The sequence below is a fragment of the Rattus rattus genome, chromosome 7 (assembly GCF_011064425.1).
Source record: "Rattus rattus isolate New Zealand chromosome 7, Rrattus_CSIRO_v1, whole genome shotgun sequence".
NCBI lineage: Eukaryota > Metazoa > Chordata > Mammalia > Rodentia > Muridae > Rattus > Rattus rattus.
This window is the reverse complement of record NC_046160.1, coordinates 25,657,470-25,684,671: the sequence shown is the minus strand read 5'-3', so window position 1 is coordinate 25,684,671 and position 27,202 is coordinate 25,657,470. Positions and strand designations below refer to the sequence as shown.

The window sequence follows — 27,202 nt, the reverse complement described above, 5'->3', positions numbered from 1 at the left end:
CTGTATCACTTTAACCATTCATCTGTGGATGGTAACTTGGGTTCATTCCAAACAAATCTTGGCTTTGGAGAATAGTGCTCCCATTACAAAGTATTCTGGTCTCATTTATACCCAGAAAGTGACAGAACAGTCAAATGGTTGTTCTGTTCTGTTTTGTTCTCTTAAGGTTTGCTTGTTTGTTTGTATTTTGAGAAATGTCTATATTTCCCAGAATGGTTATAGTAACTTATATTCCTACCAACAGCACCTACAGGTCAGTTTTCTCCACATCATTGCTAGCATTTGTAAATTTTTTTTCTATTTTAAAACATACTATTCTAACTAAAGTTGTTGGGAGCAAATAAAATGAACTTGTCTTTTTTTTTTTTTTTCCTTTTTTTCTTTATTAACTTGAGTATTTCTATTTACATTTCGATGGTTATTCCCTTTTCCGGTCTCCGGGCCAACATCCCCCAACCCCTCTCACTCCCCTTCTATATGGATGTTCCCCTCACCATTCTCCCCCCATCAATCACGTTCACTGGGGGTTCAGTCTTGGCAGGACCAAGGGCTTCCCCTTCCATTGGTGCTCTTACTAGAATATTCATTGCTACCTATGAGGTTGGAGCCCAGGGTCAGTCCACGTGTAGTCTTTGGGTAGTGGCTTAGTCCCTGGAAGCTCTGGTTGGTTGGCATTGTTGTTCATATGGGGTCTCAAGCCCCTTCAAGCTCTTTTAGTCCTTTCTCTGATTCCTTCAACAGGGGTCCCGTTCTCAGTTCAGTGGTTTGCTGCTGGCATTCGCCTCTGTATTTGCTGTATTCTGGCTGTGTCTCTCAGGAGCGATCTACATCCGGCTCCTGTCGGCCTGCACTTCTTTGCTTCATCCATCTTGTCTAATTGCATGGCTGTATATGTATGGGCCACATGTGGGGCAGGCTCTGAATGGGTGTTCCTTCTGCCTCTGTTTTAATCTTTGCCTCTCTACTCCCTGCCAAGGGTATTCTTGTTCCCCTTTTAAAGAAGGAGTGAAGCATTCACATTTTGATCATCTGTCTTGAGTTTCATGTGTTCTAGGCATCTAGGGTAATTCAAGCATTTGGGCTAATAGCCACTTATCAATGAATGCATACCATGTGTGTTTTTCTGTTGTTTTTGATAGCTGAGTAATATTCCATTGTGTAGATGTACCACATTTTCTGTATCCATTCCTCTGTTGAAGGGCATTTGGGTTCTTTCCAGCTTCTGGCTATTATAAATAAGGCTGCTATGAACATAGTGGAGCACGTGTCTTTTTTATATGTTGGGGCATCTTTTGGGTATATGCCCAAGAGAGGTATAGCTGGATCCTCAGGCAGTTCAATGTCCAATTTTCTGAGGAACCTCCAGACTGATTTCCAGAATGGTTGTACCAGTCTACAATCCCACCAACAATGGGGGAGTGTTCCTCTTTCTCCACATCCTCGCCAGCATCTGCTGTCACCTGAATTTTTGATCTTAGCCATTCTCACTGGTGTGAGGTGGAATCTCAGGGTTGTTTTGATTTGCATTTCCCTTATGACTAAAGATGTTGAACATTTCTTTAGGTGTTTCTCAGCCATTCGGCATTTCGCAGCTGAGAATTCTTTGTTTAGCTCTGAACCCCATTTTTTAATAGTGTTATGTGTCTCCCTGCAGTCTAACTTCTTGAGTTCTTTGTATATTTTGGATATAAGCCCTCCATCTGTTGTAGGATTGGTAAAGATCTTTTCCCAATCTGTTGGTTGCTATTTTGTCCTAACCACAGTGTCCTTTGCCTTACAGAAGCTTTGCAGCTTTATGAGATCCCATTTGTCGATTCTTGATCTTAGAGCATAAGCCATTGGTGTTTTGTTCAGGAAATTTTTTCCAGTGCCCATGTGTTCGAGATGCTTCCCCACTTTTTCTTCTATTAGTTTGAGTGTATCTGGTTTGATGTGGAGGTCCTTGATCCACTTGGACTTAAGCTTTGTACAGGGTGATAAGAATGGATCCATCTGCATTCTTCTACATGTTGACCTCCAGTTGAACCAGCACCAGTTGCTGAAAATGCTATCTTTTTTCCATTGGATGATTTTGGCTCCTTTGTCAAAAATCAAGTGCCCATAGGTGTGTGGGTTCATTTCTGGGTCTTCAATTCTATTCCACTGGTCTATCTGTCTGTCTCTGTACCAATACCACACAGTTTTTATCACTATTGCTCTGTAATACTGCTTGAGTTCAGGGATAGTGATTTCCCCTGAAGTCCTTTTATTGTTGAGGATAGTTTTAGCTCTGGGTTTTTTGTTATTCCAGATGAATTTGCAAATTGTTCTGTCTAACTCTTTGAAGAACTGGATTGGTATTTTGATGGGGATTGCATTGAATCTGTAGATCGCTTTTGGTAAAATGGCCATTTTTACTATATTAATCCTGCCAATCCATGAGCATTGGAGGTCTTTCCATCTTCTGAGGTCTTCTTCAATTTCTTTCTTCAGAGGCTTGAAGTTCTTATTGTACAGATCTTTCACTTGCTTGGTTAAAGTCACATCGAGGTACTTTATATTATTTGGGACTATTATGAAGGGTGTCGTTTCCCTAATTTCTTTCTCGGTTGTTTCTCTTTTGTGTAGAGGAAGGCTACTGATTTATTTGAGTTAATTTTATACCCAGCCACTTTGCTGAAGTTGTTTATCAGCTTTAGTAGTTCTCTGGTGGAACTTTTGGGATCACTTAAATATACTATCATATCATCTGCAAATAGTGATATTTTGACTTCTTCTTTTCCAATCTGTATCCCCTTGATCTCCTTTTGTTGTCTGATTGCTCTGGGTAGAACTTCAAGAACTATATTGAATAAGTAGGGAGAGAGTGGGCAGCCTTGTCTAATCCCTGATTTTAGAGGGATTGCTTCAAGTTTCTTTCCATTAGTTTAATGTTAGCGACTGGTATAAGTTCTACCATTTTGACTTCAGACTCCCAATTTACCTAAGCTGACTAACGCCCTCTCTAGTTCCCCAAAACATACCTGTTGCCAATCCCCTCTCTAAACAACAATAGTTAACCCCAAATTTAGTACCTGTTCCTAACAACAGAAAGAACAAATAAATCTGACTGGTTGGGCAAAAACACCACTCGATGTCGGCTGACATTAATAAAAACTGTAACTGTAACTTGGCCCAGAGGCTTGTGGGTTTTATACTTATAAGCCCTGCTTCAGCCCCTTCTTGAACCTGCCAGAAGAGCCTTGAGTCCTTGTCTGGTGGCCCTGATGGATCAGGGACTGCTGATGTGTTGGGAAAAGAAGATTTTGCTGTTTCAAAAGCCCACCAGTGTTTGCTCTCCCCTCCCTCCAGATGCACCATGGACACAGTGTAACAGTGTGAAATGGTAACTCCTTTGTTTTGATTTACACTTGCCTGAGGACTAATGATTCTGAGTGTTCTTTTGTATATTTACATCTTTCTGTACACTTCTAACAATCTTCTGACATAGACATTAGATTTTTCTATGTATAGAACCCCTGGTAGTTTGAATAACAGCTCCCATAGGCTCATATTTGAATGTTTAGTCACCAGAGTAAAACTCTTCAAAGATTAGAAAAATTAGGAGGCATCTTTGTGGCAGGGAGTGTGCCATTAGGGGCTAGCTCTGAGGTTTCAAAAGCCCATGCTAGGTCCAGTTCTCTCTGTCAGCAGATCAGGATGCAACACTTAACTACCTCTCCAGCACCATGCCGGCAATACATGCCACCATGCTGCCTGCCATGATAATGGATCGAGCTTCTGAAACCGTAAACTAGCCCCAATTAAATGCTTTCCTTTATAAGAGTTGCTGTGCTCTTAATGTCTCTTCACAGCAATAAAACAGTGACTAAGAATTATATCATTAACATATAGGGATAATTTTTCTTCTTTCTTACTGTCTTTTAGTTCTTGTCTAATTGTATTGGCCAAAATTTCTAATAACCTTTTGCATAAGTGCAGTGAGACAGACACTCTTGTCCTGATTCTGATTCTGTTTCCCCATTGTGCTGATGACTTGTCGCCTTGACAACTAGACATATCTGAGAGGAGGAAAGCTGACTTGAGAAACGGGCCTACATCAGATCGTCTTGTGAGCATGTCTGTGGGACATATTCTTGAAGCATGATTGATGTGGGACCTAGGAGTAGATGTTACCCATGGGTACATGGCCACTGCGTATATAAGAAAACAAGCTGAGTCCGACAGTGGTGGCACATGGCTTTAATCCCAGGACTTGGAAGGAAGAGACAGGCAGATCTCTGAGTTCAAAGCCAACCTGGTTCGGGACAGCCAAGGCTACACAGAGAAATCCTGTCTCAAACACACACATACACACAATGGAGGGTGTGGGGTATGACAAGCTGAGGTGGTAGATAGGCAGCTCAGCAGCTAAAAGTACTTGCTCTTTCAGAGGCATATGACGGCTCACAGTCATCTGGAACCTCAGTTCTAGGAATTCAGTGCCTTCTTCTGACCTCTGTGGATACTGTATGTACATGATACAATTAACATACATGCAGGGAAAATACCCATATACATAAAATAAAAATAAATCAATCTTTAAAAGAAAGATAAGTAAGTAATCGAGGCAAGCCAGTAAGCAGTGTGTTGCTCTGCGCTTTCTCTGCAATGTCCTGCCCTGTCTACTCTCAGTGGTAAATTATAACTGGTAAGTCAAATAAACTCCTTTCCCTCCAAGATGCTCTTGGTGTTTTATCACAGCAACAGAGAAGCAAACTGGACCACAAGTTGGTACAGGGACTAGGCCATTGCTCTGAGATCTGACTATGTTTGGAGGAGGATTATCATCGATTTTGGAGCATTGAGCTAGAAAGACATTAAACACTTAGAACTTAAAGACCTGTTGAGGGGGAAGCTCAGAAGACAAAGAATGCTGGCTGAAATGTAGACAGCAGCTTATGACATTTCAAAGGTAACTTTGAGAGTTCCTCAATGACTCTACAGGGGCCATCTTTGTGGTATATCTGAATTAAGAATGTGTGGGGTTTAGTAAGCTAGGGCTAAAGAATCTGCTGTTATTAGTAGATTAGAACCACTGAGGTCAAATTTACTTTAGACTTTTTACTTTCACTGAGACAACTGAAGGTAGTTATCTGAGATTGAAAAATCAGTTGTGATTAATAAGAGACCAACATCTTATTGACTGAGGTGAAGTCCTTTGGGAAATATTTCTTCAGAGTCAGCACACAGAAGCTGTGGTCCAGAGTTACACACCCAGGTTGGCATCTCAAGCTGGGAGCAGTATTTGTTAATATAGCATGTTACTGGCTTTAGTGGCATGAGAGTTATACGACTGAAGGGGTCATGGAGACCATCTGAGCCTTGGCACTGTGAGCACCTAGAAGGAGCTATTGGTGAAGGTGTAGCCTGTTATAATGGTGACCCCAGCATATTAGAAATGCCAGGAATATGGGATAATTACCAAAGAGAGCACCAGAGCAGTGTGTGTTTCGGGTGACCGAGCTGGAGAGGTGGGACTAACTAAGCCCTTTGGAGCTCAGAAGATGATTGGTGTCCAAGATCTTAAGACACTGAGCTATTCACATTGGATTCTGGTTTGCTTTGATCTGATTCTAACTGTACCCTAGTTCTTCACTTTAGATTTTGGATTTTACAGAAGTCAATGTGCTGGCTAGTCATTAACTTGACCCCAACTAGTTACCCAGGAAGAAAGAGCCTAAAGCCAGGGATTGCCTCTGTCAGGCTGACCTGTGGATGTATCTGCAGAGAGCTATACTGATTAATGTTTGGTGTGGGAGGAAGTTCCAGCCCTGGGCAAGTGGTCATGAGTCGTATAGAAAGGCAAAGTGAGTAAGTCATAGAAGCAAGCAAGCAAGGGGTATTCTTTATGTGTTTCTTCACAATCCTGCTTTGGGTTTCTGCTTTGACTTCCCTTGATGATGGGCTACAACCTGGGAGCCAAACTAACTTCCAATGCCCCTTCCCCACCTGACCCAAGTTGCTTTTGGTCAGTATTTCATCATAACAATAGAGAAGCACACTGGAACATGCATTCAGTATGATGTTATACACAATTTTTAATGAGTATAAATTTTAGACCTCATTTGCAGTTTTTAATAATGAAGTAATATTGAATTTTATCAAAATTTTCTATATTTATTGAGAAAATAAGCTTTCTTATCTTGCGTTGTATTATAGGGATACATTACAACTATTATTTGCAATATATTAAATGATCTTTACCTTCCACAAATCACGATCATGGCTTATGCTCTTTCTGAGGGGCTACTGAATTCAGTTTGTTAGTCTTCTGTGAGGATCTCAATCCTGATGTTCATTATGATGTTATTCTAATTGTTTTCTGTCACTGTCAGAAGCAATGCTAGTCTTACAGAATAAGTTTGGAAATATTCCCCTTCAGTTCAATGGAAAAATTTGAGAAACACTGGAGTTAGTTCTTTTTTGAATTTTTATAACAATCAATGTGAAGCTATCTAGCTCATAGAGATATTTACTACTGATTCAATTTCACTGCTTGTTATTGGTCTATTTCATTTTTAAAAATATCCTTGAACTGGCAAGATGGCCCAGCAGGTAAAGACATCGCCAAGCCTGAGGGCCTGAGTTTAACCCCTAAGACCCACGAAGGAGAGAAGAGAGTCTGCCCCACACATTGACCTTAAACTGTAATGTGCGCGGTTTCCTCGGTGGTTTAGACCCCATTACTGGAATGCGTCTCTGGTATGGGCTGCTCTGTTAGTGCTGAGAGGTCTGACATATCTGTCTTCCAGTTACAGGTGTGATTTCAAAGGCTTCATGGAGAAAGCATAGCACCAACTTGGTGTCGCTCACACCTATTCACCTAGACAAAGTACAGGGACAACTAATGAAGTTCATCTATACAGGTGTAGTAGTGATTTTTAGTGCTACTACTGCAGGTGTGCCCAAGGGTACAGACCTACATCAACATCCTAAACTGTGAGCTTAGAGGTGGAGAATTTTCTCTGACTCTTACTACTTGTAGTGCCCACCACAGATCCAGGTGAGATGTGGGAAGTCGGATGCAGCTGGGGCTAAAATCTAAGGTGAGATACTCAAAAAACAAAACAAAACAAAAAATCAAGAGCAGAATGTGGCTAGTACTAGTGTTTTCTCTGAACTTTAGCCTGTGCAACTTGGCAACAGGCTATCGTTGACAAAACCAAAATAATACCAGTCTGAGACTTCTGAGAGTGATGGGTCAGTGAATATTAGAGTTCTCTTTTGGTTTTGTTAGTGACAGACACCCATGCAAGACAGTGAGAAAAGGTCACAGGAATCCCACAAGAAATCCTGGCACCCCCGAGAAACTCTATATGGCAGGCTACATCCTAGGTCTCAAAGGTCTGCCTCCACAAAGCCACGGTTCTTGTGCATGGCACGCTCTGTTCCTCTTTAGACTGAAATACCCTTCTCCCATGAGGCAGCGCTCTCTGTGGTTTTATGTCAATCATTACTGACATATGAGGCATGGCATATGAGGCAGCCGTAAGTTGAGAGAAGCCAGTACAGAGGAATGTATATGGGGTCCCAGAAGTTAAGAATAAACTGGGGTTTCTGCCTCTAGAGCAGTCTAAATTCAGAAAATTGTTCCCTTCTTAAGATGGCTGTGGAGCTGGAGAATAGGTGACCGAATAGTTTGCTTGCTATGCTGCAACCATCCCAGTTCTGTAGACTTTTACAAAGCTCCTGCTTTCTTTACTACTAAGGTTCAGCATTCTTCCATGGTCACTCACCTCAATACGGAGCTATGTGCCTGCTGTTCTAGTTCTTCAGCATGGTAGACCAAGTGTCGGGTGCTTCTAATCAGTCATCTTGCCCTCCAAAATAATTTAAAATGCCACCTTGTTTTGGTTCAAATCTAATGCACCTAAGGCTAAAGGTATGATTCAGTGGCAGAATGCTTGCCTACCTTATGCAAGGCCTGAACCACATCCCCCAGTACCACAACACAACAAATCTAATGTTATTAGATACACAAAAGTAACCATATCCTCCCCACATAAATCTTTAATATCCTCAACATTGGAAATGTTTCTTTACAACAGGAAACTTCTTGTGCTTTACAGCCCAAACACCTAGCACAGTATCTGGTACAGAAAATTCTTGATAAATATTTCATAGCTAGACCACTATATGAACTAATAAATGAACAAAGAAAATCAAAGTTGTTCAGCCCATTCACTGGGTAGATGTGAGCAATTTAGTGAGTACATGTGGGATTACGTTTGCTCAGGTGACATTAAAAAGCAGGAGTATAGACTAGATAGGTAAAATATATGAAAAGAGACAGAAGATCTTTTATGAGAAAGAAATTTCCCTTTGGTCCAGAGTCATAGAGAAAAGAAAAGGAAAGGTCCATGATGTCTAAAACGTGTAAGTTGAAGGACAAGTGCTATCCCTCTGAGTCTTTACAGGACAAATAAAATATTTTAAAGTGCTTTTCCAACTACTAGTATACTAGTGGATGGCAAACAGACCTCAGTTCCTACCTTATTTAAGACAGGGCTTCATGTACCCCAAACTAGGCTTAAACATGCTAGGCAAGTGATGTACTACTACTGACTCAGCCCCCAATATTTCTAATCTTATATCATCACAGCTTCAGTTACTAAGTTAAAAAAGTAATGGAACTAGCACACATGTGGTACACATACATATATGCAGGCTAAGCATCCATGTACATTAAATCATTTAAAAATGGAGAGGTAACTTTTCTTTTTTCTCCTTTAAGACGAGAAAAGCACACACTCTGTGGATGAAGTAGACACACGTACCTCCACAAGCTGAGATTTGTCATAGTCTTTACGATGGCGGTAGACGCACTGACTGAGGAGGGAGTATAATCTCTCAAGCTGATCGACTGTCAGGTTGTTGCTTTTATCTACCAACAAATCAAGCAATTTCTGGAGGAGAGAGATCCAAAGAAAGACGATAAGATGCAGTTGATATCACTGGTCAAACCAAAGCCATTATATGCAAATGCTTAGGCAATAGGCACCATAAGACACGAAGTGACACCTGAGGTTAAAGGTTCTAGATCAGTTCACCGTGTCAACCCTCGAAATACACTTACTCTTAGTTAGAAGTCCCTCGGTCAAAATAGCAACTACCAAAAGTAGTTTTATTAAACTCCTTTACAAATATCCAAATATTACTCTGGTCATTGAAAACGGACTGTCAAGAGCTAAGCATACCTGCAGTCTCTCGTGATCAACTACCAAAGGTGGCACAGGCTCCGATGGCTCTTCTGGAACCAGTTCGAGGTTTGTTGTTTTTGCCTGCTCTAAAATTAATTTGCGATATTTTTTTACTTTAGAAGCACCTACAATTAAGAAGGGACTATAGTCAGTAAAAGAAAATCATTATTAAGCAAATATAAATTCTTTTTTTCCATGACAAATATTTTTTTGGAGTAAAAAAGAATGTGTTTTTTAAAAAAATGATGTTTATTTGGGGGTGCCATTCTTTTTTAGTAAGAATAACCCAAAATTAAAGAGAATTAAACCGTAAGTATGAAAGCAAAGTAATACTAAAATGTCAAATGACACATATATTCATGAAAAAGAAACTGGAAAACCACCTTTGGCTCTAAGCACTTGGTAATAAAGGGTAAGCGATGACTTAGTCAGTCCAATATTTGCTCTGCACGCATAGGGACCTGATCTGAGACACACCCTCCTCCAATACTTCAGATATAAAGAAGGTTATGGCTACAAGTGCTGTACGCCAGTGCTGGAGAGGTGCATTTAGGATCAGTGCAACGTGCTAGCTGTTCACCTCAAGGTTCAGTGAGAGACTCTGTCTTTAGGGAATAAGGTAGAGAGGGACAGCTCAAGATACCTGTTGTCATCTTCTGGCCTCTAAGCATGAACATGGGAGTGCATACCTGCATATACACCGCATATCACACTCACACACACACACACACACACACACACACACACACACACACACGGCATAATAATAATACTTATAATTATTATTCTTTATACTAAAATTAGAAAACTGGCAGGATAATTTTTTTTTCAAAATGGCCTAAATCCCAAACTAAAACTGCATTGCACACAGTTTTACAGACATGCCACAATTTCAAGACAGCTAGTATATATAGGAAGAGAACCTATTTAGGTAGGAAAATTACTGAACAGGGCAGATCTCCAACTCACCCCATCCCATGGTGCAGTGAAGAATAATGGTAGGAAGAGTTGAGCTAGATAACCTACACTTCCCTTTTCTGCTTTTCCTCAAATAGATCATACAGTCATGAGAAGGCGGGGCCTACAGAATGCTCGGCTTTCCTAAGAGCAAGTTAACTGGCCCTACAACCTTTCCACTGCTCTCACACAAAGCAATGAGACTTAACTGGATCTGAGACATTCAGTCAAACAATGACCCCCTACAGCACAAACACTGCAACACGTTAGTAAGCAGGAGAGGCAGCTGCTTATTACAAATCCCAGCAACAATCTACATCCTGAAGTTTAATGTACAAAATTAAAAATGAGACATGGGGAATTAGCTCAAAGTTGCACAATTAAATGAACAAGAGAATGGCTTAATCTTTGTTTCTATGACTCTAACATACTAGAATACCCTGCTAGCCAAATTGTCCCCTGCCCCACCCCATTCTAACAATTCTGCTACCAGAGTTCTGCCTTCTTTACATATGTGAAATGACCTGGCTCATAACTGCAAAGTCTTTAGAATAGAATAGAATAGAATAGAATAGAATAGAATAGAATAGAATAGAATAGAATAGAATAGAATAGAATAGAATAGAATAGAATAGAATAGAATAGACAGACAGAAGAGTCAAAAGCCCTGAAAGCAGTGCATTCTGATCATGAAGCCTCTGAAAACTTGTAGCAAAACTGAGTGTGTCCACAGTTATTTATGGATTGGAATGAAAACTGTTAATGACCACTCCCCTCTGAGAATCTGTTATTTCTACCAAAAACCAGACAAAAAGATCCAATGAATTAACTCTGGCATTTAAACCTCCAGGAAAGGTGTTAAAACCTGAGCTCTACCTTCTTTATCCAGCTCTGCATCCTTCCCATCTCCATCAGGGCCAGGCTCGATCTCACTACTGCTACATCCCAGCACTTCTAGTTTCTCAGGATCATCTCCATGACGTTCATTCGCAGTTTCGGGCTTGTCTTTTAGCTGTTCCTCCAGAGCAGTCTTCTGTTCAGAACTAGATTTTTCCCCAGCACCAGGCAGAGGAGCTGCTTCAAGAACTCTGCCATTCTGACACTCCAGAATGGGGATGCCTTCAAAGCTGTCAGTGGAGGCCTCGCCATTTAGGCAGGTGCCTTTCAGGAAGGGTTCCTTCTTAGACGTCTGCTCGGGGTTGAGGGAACTGCTGCTGTGGACGAGCAGAGATTCATTTGAACTCTCCTCTTCAGTGGATGCAAAGTTCTCTTTGGTGCCCGCTCCACTATTCAGCCTCTGACCCTGGTCCAAATCCATGATGTCACATGAAGATTCATCGTTGGTCATAGATAAGTCTCCAGTTTCTTCTCCATTTTCCTCATGGCAGTCAGTGCTTACCTCAAATTCTCCATTCTCCAGCAACTTCCTGTCCTCTGTATGGTCATAGTCTGTAAACTTGGTGTCTTCCTCATCTTTCTTTAAATTATTCACTTTCCTTTTCTTAATAATTCCTTTACCCCACTGTGATCGTCGCCTTGATTTTCTCCGAACTCGAACTGTTTGATAAGAAAGGGGGCAGGGGGAACATGTAGGATTTAAGAATGCAATATCTATTTTACTTTATAACATATTTCCCCCTCCCCCCAAATAAACTCATACTGGTTAAATACGAACAAAAACTCTTGGCTAATGATATCCATGCTGACTAATTCTCACAACCTAAAAGAAAAATGGAAGTTAGAGATAAACTTGGATGAATGCAAACTTTTAAAATTTTACTTAGTATGAATTTGCTTGGCATTAACCTTTCCTACTACTACAGACTCTACTTTATAGCCATTCCTAATTTTCAACATTCACTTAGGGAATTATTATATTATATTACCAAGCTGCCCAGAAAGTTTAGGGCCAGAGCCTTGGATTTGTACCAGGAAGGTGGATGCATTGCCAATAAGAACACACAAAGACAGCCCTTCAACTGTGAAGAAAACAAAACAAAACCCTATAAGCTAATGCTGTGGGACCCAATAGTTAAATAGTTATCCCCACAGACAAACACTGTTGCCTCTCCTTCCAGAAAAAGGTATTGCCTACAGGATGAATGATCATGAACAGAAGTACTACAAAAGGCTTTGTGAACAATTTGGTTAGCAAACAACTGTTTTCTCAAATACAAATGGTTTATGCAATAGAGTCAACTTATTTCAAAGGTATCTCAGAATATGTAGACTAATCAAGCCTTCTGCTATTAAGGCAACAATATCAACAAAGTATCAAAAATAACCATTTGGTCAGATGTTTGAAAGGAGACCTATAAGAGCTGTATACTCTTAGGTGACAGTAATTATCATGAGTAGACAGTTGGTCAGAGCCAGGGATTTTTGATCTCCTTTATGTATGTGAGAGGTAGCTGATGAAGCAGTTTGACTCCACTGGGAACTGTAGCTCTTCAATAAAAGCTGATATTCTATCAACAGTGTCTAGCGGTTCCCACACCACTGCAAGCCTAGCTGAGCAGCACACACTGAAGTCTACGGTGAGAAGCAGGTTGGGGACTTAGACTCAGAGTCGGGTGGGAAGGGAGGAAAGACAGAGAGGGTGGCTACAGGAGGAGTTGGGGAAGAGGGATTAATATTTCTAAAGTTCACTGTATGAGATCTTCAAAGAATAAAAATATCATTGAGAAAAGAGAATCCTTTGGAAACTAGATGACATTCCACATAAGCACCACGAACATGGCACTTTTAGAGTGGGTGGCTGCATCGGCACAGTATGAAGCACATGGTAGCTGTACATGTATATGTGGACCAAATCCTTAACAAGCCACTTCCTTATTTACTTAGGACACTCTATTCAGACAACCATTTGTCTGCTAAGCCATCTTGCCTGCTGCAGTCTAAAACTTGTTAAGGTGAATATTCAATGTATTCTCATTAGTAGACATTAGTATCAAATTCAAGACTATAAAGAACTTCAAAGTTTAAAGGAGAGTCCAATGTTATATAAAGAGACACAATCTAAGATGCAACTTCTAAAGTCAATCTTTATTATGTCACTGAGACTTTTTCCAAAGCCAGGACCTTAGAAAAGCGCTGTCCCATTGGGACATTTAGTTGAGACTTGAGTGTGTGTGTGTTAAACTAACACAGACAAATGCTGTGACACATGTGCCATCTACTGGCAAGAGGAAAAAAAAATCCCACTGCAGATTTTAAAACTTTTTAATATTTAAAGAACTTAAACCTCTTTTAAAAAACTTTTTAGTGTTTTAAAGAATGTATTTGGATCTCGATCCCTGGCCCATGCATGTGCATATGTATATGCATGTGTGCTGAGGTGACAACTTTCAGTAGCCATTCTCTCCCTCCTTCCTTTGGATTCTGAGAATCAAATTCAGGTGGTCAGGCTTACTTTTGTTTGCTGAGATTTCTTGCCTGCCCTAGCCTAAAACTTAAGGGGAATAGTCAATGTATTCTCATTAGTAGAAATTAGTATCAAATTCAGAGACTATAAAGGACTTCAAAGTTTAAATAGAGCACAAAGTTATATAATGGGACATAATCTGAGATTACAGCTAGGCCAATAGCCTTTACTGGTTTCATAGTGACTAAATGCATCATTGCATCCTCTTTCAACTTGCTCTGTACGAATGCTACTTTTCCAAAGAGGTCAATATTTTTTAAGGTGGGTGTATGCAGCTCCCAGACCTTGTCAGAGAAGTTTCTCTGTGCACCTGATAGCTAACACAGAAATTTATAGCTGAGCCAAGTACAAAAACTGAGTATCAGTGGAGTGCTCAGCCACAAACGGGACTCCAGAATCAGATCCCGTTTCCCTGCTCTCCTCCACGGGCCCAGCTCAGGGATCCTTGCAGAAGAGAAGGTGGAAAGGTTGCAAAAGCCAGAGGGCAGGGAGGATCAGGGCAAAATGGTTTTCTGAACATTCCATGGCCGCTGTACTCATTACTCAAGGTGGCTGTGTTGTCTGTACAAGATCAAGCCATGGAGCACTGCAACACAGAGGCAGGAGAGGCAGGATGGGGGCTCCAGAATCCCCATTCCTAACTGAGGAGCTACTAACAGCCGATGACCTTGGAAGAGGAACAGTTGTTTGTTTTTTTTATCCCTGGTAGGATCCCCCCATGCTCCAGTGGATAGTCCCACACCCAGAACAAATGGGCTTTGTGAGTTATTGTTTTTAAAACGAGTATGAAGTTGGGAAGGGCTAGGAATAAGGAATGGATCTGGATGGAATTAAGAGAGGAATGGGGTAAATATAATCAAATTATATTGTACAAAATTCAAGGAATTAATAGAAATACTATATTGTTTAAAAACGTGATGGCCCATTCCTTCAAATTCGCTATCATTTGGTGAAAAGCACACTATGGCCAGCTTCACTGGCAAAGCCAAACCATTGAGAGCAGGAAAACAGCGTTTATCTTTCCAAGCAGGTAGGTTTTAGTGAAGAGTACATCAGGAAGATGTAGGTTTATTAACATTTGTCTTTCAGAAATAGACCAACATGACTTAAGTTTTTATGAAGATCTAGAAACTAAATTTTCCTTTTAAATACATCACACAGGTTAAGACAAATTAGGCAACATGAATTTCTCTTTTTTCTTTTTGGAGCTGGGGACCGAACCCAGAGCCTTGTTAGGCAAGAGCTCTACCACTGAGCTAAATCCCCAACCCCGCAACATGAATTTCTCAAACTCAGCATTAATTTCCCCTTAAAAGGACCAGGCTCTCTACTGCCAAACCATCCACTTCCACATGGTACTTGCACATCACACAAGGAGTGGGGAACAATCCAAAACCTAGTGTTCAAACACCAAAAATGCTTCAAGTGTTTTTATTATTTAAAAAAAAAAAAAAGTATTAAGTACAGAAAATAGCAACTAAGGCTAAAGACAGAATTCTCATGCTAAATCTTTCTTTATAAACTCTTCTCTGGAAAGACAGGCTAAAGAGCTGTGGATGAAGGCCAGCACTGTCTGTGGGCCATAGCAAGTCTCGGCTGTAGCTGCTATGGTACAACACGACAAATACTCACACGCACACTTATTTGCAGAGTTGTGCCAAGCATCCATTGGGTTTCTCTGTTTGTGCCGAAATGCCTCTTCCACTCTCGTCTCCGACTTGCGGGCACCAGCGCCATGAGGAGTTACTTGTTCTGCTGTCACTGATAAGCCTGCAAGCACCAGAAAAGCACTACCTAGTTAAATATTCCCAGCTGCATAAGCCAATGATGTTAGACAAATCTAAAATGGAAAACTGAGTTTTAAAGTCAGTAATTATACTTGGACAGTTTGTAATTCTGGTAAAATTAGTGTCTTTTAAGATGAGAAATTAGCTTGATATAAAATGATAAAAATAAAAATACCTAGCAGGACACATTATCCTTAGATGCTCAAAGGGGCCCTATTTTCACTCATTTTAATCCCAAGAGATATATTTCACAATATGACTATGGGATAGTAAGATTGTGTACTACCTAAAAAGTCATGAATCTGCTATCTTTGTATATATGTATGTACGTGTGTATATATAGTAAAATATGCATATATACACATATATATATTACAGTAAGTGTACAGGGGTCACTAAACTATACTCCCATGAACAGGTTCAATCTAGCTCACTGCCTATCACACCACAATGTCCTACATTTCATTTCTTGGCTCCTTATGCCTAAGAGTAACTGTTCCATCTCAGCTTTCTTCACTAGAACCCTTTCTTCTGTGTGAACAGCTTCCTCTAATTTATCTTCTTATCCTAATCTACAAGACGTATCTCTTATTATGTAAATGGGTTTTAAATGTTATATAATAATTCTCATATCTCTTTAGTCCAAAGATCTCTCTAGTCTACTAACCATATTTCTACCTGCGTACCTGAGATCTGCAACAAGGTATCCTAAAAACAGGTCAAACTGAAGATAACTGGTTCATCCTTATACACACAGAAAACCAGTTTATCTTCTATCTTCCCTATTTTGACTGGCAGAATTGGTAACTACTCATTCACTCAGCCAGAACTATTCTTTCCTTTCAAAGTGCCCCCTCAAGTTTAGAGATGTTGGCAGAATGTTTGCCTAGTGTGTACAAAGTCCTATCACAGGTTTGTATTCCCAGCTTTTAGGAGGCTGAGAGAGAAAGATAAGATTATTCTTGCCTATATAATGAATTTGAGGGCAGCCTAGGTAGGCTATATGAGACCAAGTCTAAGAAAGAAGGAAAGTAAGTAAGAAAGGGAGGGAGGGAGGGAGGAAGGGAGAGAGAGAGGGAGGGAGTGAGGGAGGGAAGGAAAAGGAAGGGAGGGAATGAAAAGGAAGGAAGGAAGGAAACAGTCAGACAGACTGACCTATGTATGTGTTCTCTACATAGGGATCGCTCGTCTGCTAATCTTGTTTAGTTCCATGCTTCATTAATTAAAATGTATTATTACTTCACAACCTTTCCCCCCAAGTAGTCTGAGATACAGTTTATATAACATAAAAGTCATCTATTTTAAGCATAAAATTAAATGTTGTTAGTAAATATACATTTCTATAGCCACACACAGAAATCTAATTTGAGGTGCCTGCACACAACCCCTGCTGTCTGTTTCTCTCAACATCCTTCCATTTTACGTGAGAGTACCACAGTTAGTACTACAGTCTTTCCTTACTGCCTTATTTCACAGAGCAGTGTTTTTGAAGTCCCATGTCATTTTACAGAACACTATGGACACAGTATGCTCTGTTACTCACTAACCAGGAAATGGACCCTTGTGTTATTATTTATTATGTAACACACCCCTAAGGCACATTAATGTACATGTTTCATGTGGGTACATTTCTCTTGGATGGATTCCAAGGAAGAGAACTACTGGATAATGCAGTCAATCTATGTGTGCCTCTGTGGGAACTGAAACATTGTTTTCCAAACTGGTTCTCACAGCTTTTAACTCAGTCTCTCATTTCCCTAAAACACTGAGAACGTGTTATTTCTTGCTGCTAAAGTGATCTAACCAATTCACTCCACTGCTCAACTCCCTCAGTGCTAAAACGCCACTGGCATTTCTCCTCTCCTACTAGAGTTCCACAAGGACACAGCTGTACATCTACTAAACAAACCATATGTTCAATTTTGTGTTTCTAATTAAAAAATTACACATAAGTGTTAACAGACTGGGGAAAATATTTGTTAAAAAAAGGTTTAAGTATTGATATTAGATGTGAAATGATGAAAACCAAGGTCTCTTCAGCTATAAATGCAGACATAATATGCAAATAATTTAAGAACAGAAGTCACTGATAAGCAAAGTTGTATCTGCAGAACAGTTCTCTAAGGGACACGCACCACTGCACTCACACTGCCACAGGTGCATCACTGCACTCACACTGCCACAGGGGGACCACTGCACTCACACTGCCACAGGCGCATCACTGCACTCACACTGCCTCAGGGGGACCACTGCACTCACACTGTCACAGGTGCATCACTGCACTCACACTGTCACAGGTGCATCACTGCACTCACACTGCCACAGGGGGACCACTGCACTCACACTGCCACAGGTGCATCACTGCACTCACACTGCCACAGGGGGACCACTGCACTCACACTGCCACAGGGGGACCACTGCACTCACACTGCCACAGGGGGACCACTGCACTCACACTGCCACAGGCGCATCACTGCACTCACACTGTCACAGGTGGAGTTCTGAGATGTCCTTGAAAATTCACATGACCTATGTTGGTATCAGAAATTAGTAAGTACAAGGTTATTAATGGAGACAGAGAGTATCTCCTGGTGTGCTTCCTGCGTCATAGGAGATGGATAAAAAGCACAGAAGGGGGCTGGAGAGATGGCTCCACAGTTAAGAGCACTGACTGCTCTTCCAGAGGTCCTGAGTTCAATTCCCAGCAACCACATGGTGGCTCACAACCGTCTGTAATGGGATCTGACACCCTCTTCTGGTGTGTCTGAGGACAGCTACAGTGTACTTATACATAATAAATGAATAAATCTTTTAAAAAAAAAAAAGCACAGAAGGTTTCAGTAGCCCATCTGCATCTCTAACTTACCTCTTTTTATTCTTGCTTCCTTAATTTCTTCACAGAGCTTATTAAACTCTGGATCCAGTTCAGCTGCAATGATGGCGTGTGCAGTGTCCTTCAGGGTACAAGCTCTGTGCCTGATAATTTTATCTGTTAAAAACGTTGGCATACATTTATTTTAGATACAAATGGAATAAAATTAATGCAGGGTGCCTTAAAAGACAAGTAAAAAGATAAAGACACTTAAATTATAAAAACATTTTTAATAAGAAAAGGTTCACTTAAGAGGTGGGTAAAAATATGAGGTACTCTATCAATAACTTTTAATACCCCAAAATAAGGCTTTATTTTTCAATTTCTAAAAATAAAATAAAGTATAATTTTCAATAAAAAGTTTTAAGGACCTGGATATTCACTAAGTGCCCCAGAGCTGCTACAGACAAATGCCAGGCACTTGGGCAAGTGAGCGGCTGACTGGACAAAACACTTGCTGTGCAAGCGTGGCAGCCTGACTTCTGTCCCTGGCACCACGTAAAGAGAATTAGCTCCACAAAGTGGCTCTCTGACCTCCACACACTTCCCACAGCATGTGTACCATGTGCACGCACACGGAGACCAATATAACTAAAAGGAAAAGATGTTTTATTTAAAAAAGAGTAACTGGTCAAAGTTGTGCTAAAGAACACAAAATATTCTAAGTATAAGAGAGAGCTCTTTAAATGTGACAAAACCAGAAAAGCACAGACCATCTACCTAGTCTAAAGCATGCAAGATGGTATACACAAACTGTAAGCAAGGCCAAACATAACCAGATACACTTATAATCCCAGCACTTGGATCCCAGTCCCAAGGAGCCCAGCTACTTCACAGTCTGCTCTGTGATATAATAAAGAGTGTCTGCTTCACAGGTCACAGGAAAGACTGCAACGTCAGTAGTGCCCTCTGGAGCTACACGATAAACTCCAGATGTTAAAAGGCAAACAAGCACAAGGCAAAGAGGACAGTTTGAAGACCACAAATCACATCTGTAAGAAGGTAAAAGCAGGGGCATCAGTTCAAAGTCAGTCATTCTCTGCGGGAAGCAAGCCTCAACCCAGCCTAGGCAACATGAGGCCCTAGCTCCAAAACCAAAACCAAACAAGGACAAAGACTCCAATAAAAAATGTTTACTTCTCTCAAGTATAAAAGATCTTTTATTTATAAGATTTATGATTAGGAGGACATAAAAGATTGTTGTGGGAACCTTATAAAAACAAACAGCACATGTACAACCACTGGTACATTTCATTCTGATGCATGCTCTCTAAATGTTCATTCTATAGACACAATACTGGGAAACTGAAGTAATGGCTGTACAGCAGTATATGGGGGAGGGGGATCAGACGTGGTTCTGATAAAATTCAGTCTACATAGGAAAGTAGTACTGAGTGAATCTCAGCAGATAGAAGACTCAGAAGTTAAGAGTGCTTGCTGCTATTCCAGAGGAACAGAGTTCAGTTTAAAAATTTACATAGAGAGTGAGGTAACCCAATCACAGAAAAACACACATGGTATGCATTCATTGATAAGTGGCTATTAGCCCAAATGCTTGAATTACCCTAGATGCATAGAACAAATGAAACTCAAGACGGATGATCAAAATGCGAATGCTTCACTCCTTCTTTAAAAGGGGAACAAGAATACCCTTGGCAGGGAGTAGAGAGACAAAGATTAAAACAGAGACAGAAGGAACACCCATTCAGAGCCTGCCCCACATGTGGCCCATACATATACAGCCATGCAATTAGAGACAAGATGGATGAAGCAAAGAAGTGCAGGCCGACAGGAGCCGGATGTAGATCTCTCCTGAGAGACACAGCCAGAATACAGCAAATACAGAGGCGAATGCCAGCAGCAAACCACTGAACTGAGAATAGGACCCCCGTTGAAGGAATCAGAGAAAGAACTGGAAGAGCTCAAAGGGGCTCGAGACCCCTTATGAACAACAATGCCAAGCAACCAGAGCTTCCAGGGACTAAGCCACTACCTAAAGACTATACATGGACTGACCCTGGACTCTGACCTCATAGGTAGCAATGAATATTCTAGTAAGAGCACCAGTGGAAGGGGAAGCCCTTGGTCCAGCTAAGACTGAACCCCCAGTGAATGTGATTGTTGGGGGGAGGGCAGCAATGGGGGGAGGGTGGGGAGGAGAACACCCATAAAGAAGGGGAGGGGGAGGGAGTAGGGGGATGTTTGCCCGGAAACCAGGAAAGGGAATAACACTCGAAATGTAAATAAGAAATACTCAAGTTAATAAAAAAAAAAAATTTAGACAGAAACATCTTCACAATGCTGAGTGTGCCAATACATAAATACAATACATACCTTCATTTATTTATCTCAAGAATTTTGTCAGCTATGTTTATATTTTACAATGGACATATTATAATCTCTTGTTGGATTTCCTATTTGGTGCTATAATTTGATTAGCTGGAGCTTTTCTTAGACTTACTTATTTGACATGTATGAGTGTTTATGGCTGTGTGTATGCTTGTGCCTCGTATTTGTGTCTGGTGCCCAAGGAGATAAGAAGAGGGCACCAGAGATGGGGAGGATATGATCACAGATATGTGTGCAACATACACTGGACACCTGTGTTTGTCAGAGAATAAATAGTCTAAAAATAAATAAAAGTGATAGAGCTCCAGACAGTTGGGGTTATATTATATGTAAGTGTATGTTGAAGTTCGAACCCCTACTACTTCAAAATGTGATTGTGTGTGGAAATAAGACACGACAAAGAGGTAACTAAGGTTAAAAAAAAAAGGATGGGCTCTAATTCAAAGTGCCTGGTGCCCTTTTAAGAGGAAATCTGGATACACTAGGAGTGCAGGAAGACAGGAAGGGCTACAGGAGAAAGCCCTGCAGTGAAACATGAAGAGCAGTCTCAGGGGAAGGCAGACTTGCTGATTCACTTGAACCGACACAACCCAACACTGCGAGGAACACTTCTGCTCATAGAAGTGTTTTAGGTCTCCTGGTCTGTCATATTTTGTATGCTGATCCTAGTTAGAAGTACAATGACATATATGAGTTATACTATCATTCTATCATAATCCTAATACAACTACACATCTCTACCTCAAGGAGTGGAGCTGTCACAGACATTCTTATATACCAAGTACCCTGCTCAGTAGGGAGGGCATGACAGTCCTAATGCAGCACTAACATAAATGTAAGTGAGTTTGGTTAAGTCTGAAATTCACAAGGTATGCTATGACAGATAAAACTGGAGACGTACTCAGGAGACTACAGACAGCTCCAAAAAATGAGTGACTCTGGGGACTCTGATCCCAGGTAATTGGTACAAAAATGCTAGGATTCTGCAAAGACTCTAAGATTAAGGATGAAATTTCACAAAATTGGTCAAATGATGAAAGATCTAAGAATTATTTGTCCTAGAGGTAAGGGAAGGATGTTACAAGACTAATAATGCAGAATAGTCCAACTTAATTGATTGTATACCTATCCCTAAGATAATAATTAGAGTCAAATGCCTAGTCCTGGTCACATTTTGAAGCTTAAGTTAAATTTCTCATCACTTCACATCTAATTTCTACCACAGTATCCTTGTGCAAGATAATCTGGTACACATGTAGTCATTCATGTTTACTTCCAAAAACCTTGTATCTTCTCTGTACAAGTAGTTCCCCCATGCCTCCAAAGGCCAGGTATTCTGCCAAGCAGAACACTGTAAACATTTAAATAATCATGGGAGTTTTTTAAACTAATACAACATTTATTCAATTTCTACATGCTACATAACATGGGGTTGTTTTACAGGTACATGCATCACAAGTGGCTCTGCTTCTAAGGAAAAGAAATGCTCTCTTGGGTGGGGTGTTCCCGATGTTCCTGAACTATAACAAGTCTTTGCATCAATCTTTAAAAAGCAGAGGAGGAAAGTCTCAAGTATGTCATGTAAGCTTCACCTGTAAAACATGAGCTATAGCCTCTAGCAAACCATCACACTCTATAGTAAAAGGCTATATGAATCAAAAAGCATTGCTTCTTCATTTAAACTTATATAAATATATAAATTTATATCAATGGGGTTATAATAATTTATCTACTAAAGGGAAATTGGATTTATTTCCTCCTCAACTAGCTTTCTCCAACAAACATTTATTTAGACTAATTTTCATAATCCCTAGATTATTTCCAAATAGGTTTAAATTTAAAGTGTGGTCCAGGAACTGTAACAAGCACAAAGTGGGGGTCATTTTAGAGCGAATACATATCAACAGCCAACCTTTATGAAATACTTCTAAAACTCAAGGAATTATGCCAGGAGCTTAGTACGTTTCATTTGAACCATTGAAAATGGAAACACCGTGACATTAGATAACACACTTTTTTGTTCAATCTTCACAACAACCCCAAATAAAGAGTTCTATTTTGATCCCTACTATAAAGATAGAACAACTAAACTAAAATTTAGAAAACCTGACTGATCAGAGAAGAGCCAGAGAACAGCAGCATAGACAAAAGCATAGGTCAGAACACAGAGCTCACATCCACCCCACAGCACACCAGAAGCTGAGGGCACAAGGTCAACATCACACTCTGATCCCATCTGAAGAACAAAGGAAGTGAGAGAAATGAGCTTGGAATGTAGCCTGTTTCTCACAACCTATCCTGATGCAGATGACATGCACACTAGATGCAGAAGAAACAAACCCTCATGGACATAGCATCACTGCACTAGTTAACAGAGGCCCTCACGCTTTTATATATTTTTCACCATTTTAAAAGAATTTAATAGTATTGATTTAAAAACCTTAAAAGATGGACATTCTTTGATCCAGAATTTTCACTCTAAGCAATTTATTCTAACAAAAATATGAAGATACAGATACAATTATATTATAATTTTTATTTGGGAAGTACTAAGAGATGAAAGTTAGGGCCTTACATATCAACCACTGTGCTATATCTCCATGTCTTTATTATTGTTGTTACTATTATTTCATTTTGAGAGTTGTATTAAGTTGATGGAATTATGTATCTGTGGCATATTATAAAAATATTCATATTTATGGTAGAAGAAAAGATATGAATTGCATCATTTTATAGCAAAGGGATGAAAGAAAATGTCAACTTTAGCCACTACATACATTCAGGCCAACACTCATGCACATAAAGTAAAAATAAACCACTTAAAAAGTTTCAAAGTAGGGGTTGGGGATTTAGCTCAGCGGTAGAGCGCTTGCCTAGCAAGCGCAAGGCTCTGGGTTCGGTCCCCAGTTCCGGGAAAAAAAAAAAAAAAAGTTTCAAAGTAAAGCAAATAACAAAAAGTATAACAAGCAAATATCCTAACCTAAAGGTTAAAAACTAGTATGCACTAAGCCTTCTATGTAAATACTTTATTCTGTTTCTGAACATGAAATAGGATATTATTATTGATTACTATGGTCTAAATTCATATGGGATATAACTTCATATAGAACAGAGAAATCCCTGTCATTCTGCTGCATGGAGTAGCTTAAGTTGAGAAACACTCTTCCCAAATACAGATATAGAATTTTTAAAGATCAGAAACCTACACAAATGCTTTAAGAATAATACTTTGAATATCACCTGGTAAACAAACAAAATTCTCAATGAGTGAATAGACAACTGAGAGGTAGCCTAGCATTATCAGTCAATCTTAGTGTACTCATATTAAAAACAGCATCACACAAAGCCACTGTGTGACCATGATGGGCCAAATAAACACAACACAACTCTGTCATTCTATCTAAGCACAGAACAAAAAATGGACGCTGTCCTAACCATAAAAATGGCACATAGAATCCTATTCTCACCAATACCGCTGTCTGGTAGGAGAGACATTATTGTGTGCGTGTTGAGATCAGAAGACAACTTAAAGGAATTGACACTCTCTTTCCAACATGTGGGATCAAACTCAGGTCTCCAGGAGGGCTTGGTGGAAGACACCTCGACCTGCTGAGCTATCTCAACCAGCTCACTTACTAAGTTCCTAGAATATCTAATTACAAAATCGTCCTGCTACCTAGCAACTGCTAAGTCCCACTTCCTCACACTTTCCCTAAGATCATATAATACAATAAATACCCAATACTTAATGATCCCATGACACACAGCCTTGTTAAGAAAGCAGCACCCTGTTTACAGTAATTCCATCTTCCTTAACTACAGATGCGTTCTTAGCGAGGGAATTTTCCCTGGAGGGCAATGCTAAGAGATGGCACACCGAGACAGACAGACATATTCAACATGCACCCACTAGATACACGATTCCCGGGTTAGTTATGAACGTGGTTTTAACATATTTGAGGATGACATCGTGTTGCTATGTCAAAGGATAGACACCTCTAGAGAATACAGGATGGAATTAGGAGTAAAATAAAGTTATGCAAGAAAATCTCCAACCTGCAGAACAGATAACACTGTACAGGAAAATTCTGATACATAATGTTAGGCGTGGTGACACACACCTCTAATTCTAGGACTCAAGAGGCAGAGGCAGGTAGATCTCTCGGTGACTCTCGGAGCAACCTAGTTTACATTACCAAGCTCCAGGCAAGCCAGGACTATACAGTGAGATCCTGTGTTTTATAAAAAGGGAGGGGCAGGTGATACATTTATCTGATCCTCAGTTCCACAAATTAAAAATCCTGTTTAGTGGCACTACTGATGACAACTGATGTTAGCTAAACAAACAAATTTTAACTTAAGTTCATTTTTTCCTACTTAAGCTAAACATTCCATCAATCTCAACAAAATTAGAACTCAGTATAAAAATTACAAGAAAAATGGAAACTTAATCATGGACAAAAAGCATAGTGCCTAGAACTACAGAACCTCCTGAGTTAAACACAGATAAGTTATTACTTTCTCAGAGTTCCTAAATGCATTCACTCATTCATCAACCTCAAAGAGGCATCCTTTAATGTTGCCATAAGTGTCCTTACCTCCAGGGTCCTTGTCTGGATTGTACTCTAAAGCATTGCTACAGATGAGGTCAATATCTTGCAGGAAATCTTTAGCTGTTAGATAATTATGCTTATCAATTTTAGTTATTACTGTCGATAAATCCATTGGTTCTTTGATTACTTCAAGATAATCTGAAACCTACAACAAACAGGACACTTTAATGAAAATTACTTCTGGATTTGCATATGCTTTAGGCCATAAAACCACAATTAAAAACAGAATACTTTAAAATTCAAGTCTAGGTAGTCAATTAAAGAAGAGTCAAATTACACTGCTATTTATGTTGCTTATCCCACTAAAGTCACTGTCTGAGATACTTTCCATGAAAAGGGTCGTGGTGCCCATCTTGAAATCTGAAGCAGATTTTAAACCCTTTGGATTTATCTGAGAAGAGAATGTGTGGGTAAAGAACATGAGAAGCATCAGTAAATGTTCTACCTCAAGGAAAAGAAAAAAGAAAAAGCAGAACGTTTTCATACTAATAATTTCTGGTCTGTGGGTCTTTTTGTTTATTTTTTGTTTTGTTTTGTTTTATAAGGCAAACAATTTCATGGAAAGTATTTTCTACTCCTTTGGAGTCATTACACACATTTTGAGTCAATAAAAGAAGTATTGGGTTTTTTTTTCTAACTTGTAAAGGGTTTGCTGGACTTGTCTCTGCACATAAATTTTTCAATAGTAAGACATTAAGTCAGGAGTTATAAAGTATATTTTATGTCACGTAGCCAGTAAGGAAAAATTAGCAACCTATGTCTACTGTTTTCAAGTCAAGTCAAGTATTGATTATGAAAGCAGTTTCAGAAATTCTAGCTCAGGACCAACTCCTGGGCAGCTTCCGAAAAGTGAGGGTTTGTTTTCTTACAGCTTCTGACAGCACGGATGCCATGGTCTTAAGTTTATGCACGAACACATGCATAGCCATGCGTGTGACTTGCACATGTTTTACATTTTTAAGTTCATCCATGAGATGTGACTGTCTGTCAGCTCTAGGAGAATCTTATGCAGGCAGCAATAAAACTGTTAGAACTGAGACCTTGCCCTTGCTATAAAAATGGAAGCAGAAACATTAATAAACAGGAAAAGCATCTTCAACTTTTACACTATTAAAAGTATGAAATTTTAGTGTATGCTTAATTTTAAATTCAGCATGTTCTTTAGTGTTTTGTTTTCAGCTAAACATTTAAATTTAACAGTTTTAGGCCACTTCTAATTCATTTTTGAATATACACTTTTATGGGTATTTTTGGTTTTTTGAGACAAGGTTCCTCTGTGTAGCCCTGGCTGTACTAGAACTTGCTCTGTAGACAAGGCTGACCTGGAACTCAGAGATCCGCCTGCCTCTGCCTCCTGAATACTGGGACTACAGCCGTGCACCACCATTGCCAAAGCTTATATTTTTATGTTTTAAGCTACTTAGGAATTATCTTGTTTTTCAGAACATTTCTATCCTTCCCTTGATACTCCTGTTTCAGCTTTGAGAGCAAGCCCAGAATAAACCTCAGTCAGAAAAGAAGATACTAACATTAACAAAAATTTTACTTAAACCTTTCTTAATATTTCTATCCCTTATCATTTATGAAACATGTTTTCTTAAAAGCAGATGACAATTGAAATCTGCCAAAATTTTGTGATTTGAGAACAGTTCTTGAGCAAGAGGAATACTAGATCATCTCAGCATGGTGGGTTCCTTTAAGTGCTTGGTTCCAAATATACCCAGAGGGAGTGATCTGTTTGTTTATTTATTTAAAACAATCTTTAGGGCTAGAGCATAGCTTGCTTGGTGGAGCTCTTACAAAATTTTGGGTTCAATTCTTAGTACCATAAAAAGAAAACTTTACAATTAGCACTCTCTTGCCGTCCCCCCCCGCCTCCCCCCGCCTCCCCCCCTCCTCTCTAGGTGTGTGTGTGTGTGTGTGTGTGTGTGTGTGTGTGTGTGTGTGTGTGTGTGTGTTGCATATCTTTCAGGTCCTAT

The 27,202-nt window shown here is 39.8% G+C and overlaps 1 protein-coding gene across 1 annotated transcript in view; it reads right to left on the bottom strand.

The window, feature by feature from the left end:
• Window positions 1–27,202, bottom strand: part of Atad2b (ATPase family AAA domain containing 2B) — a 133,309-nt gene that overhangs the window by 5,665 nt on the left and 100,442 nt on the right. Inside the window, exons 22-27 of the mRNA XM_032909186.1 lie at window positions 25,209–25,368; window positions 18,256–18,378; window positions 15,235–15,372; window positions 11,055–11,735; window positions 9,219–9,346; window positions 8,799–8,927 (exon numbers count right to left, since the gene is read on the bottom strand). Coding sequence (XP_032765077.1) covers window positions 8,799–8,927; window positions 9,219–9,346; window positions 11,055–11,735; window positions 15,235–15,372; window positions 18,256–18,378; window positions 25,209–25,368 — 1,359 coding nt within the window. The remainder of the gene's footprint in view (window positions 1–8,798; window positions 8,928–9,218; window positions 9,347–11,054; window positions 11,736–15,234; window positions 15,373–18,255; window positions 18,379–25,208; window positions 25,369–27,202) is intronic.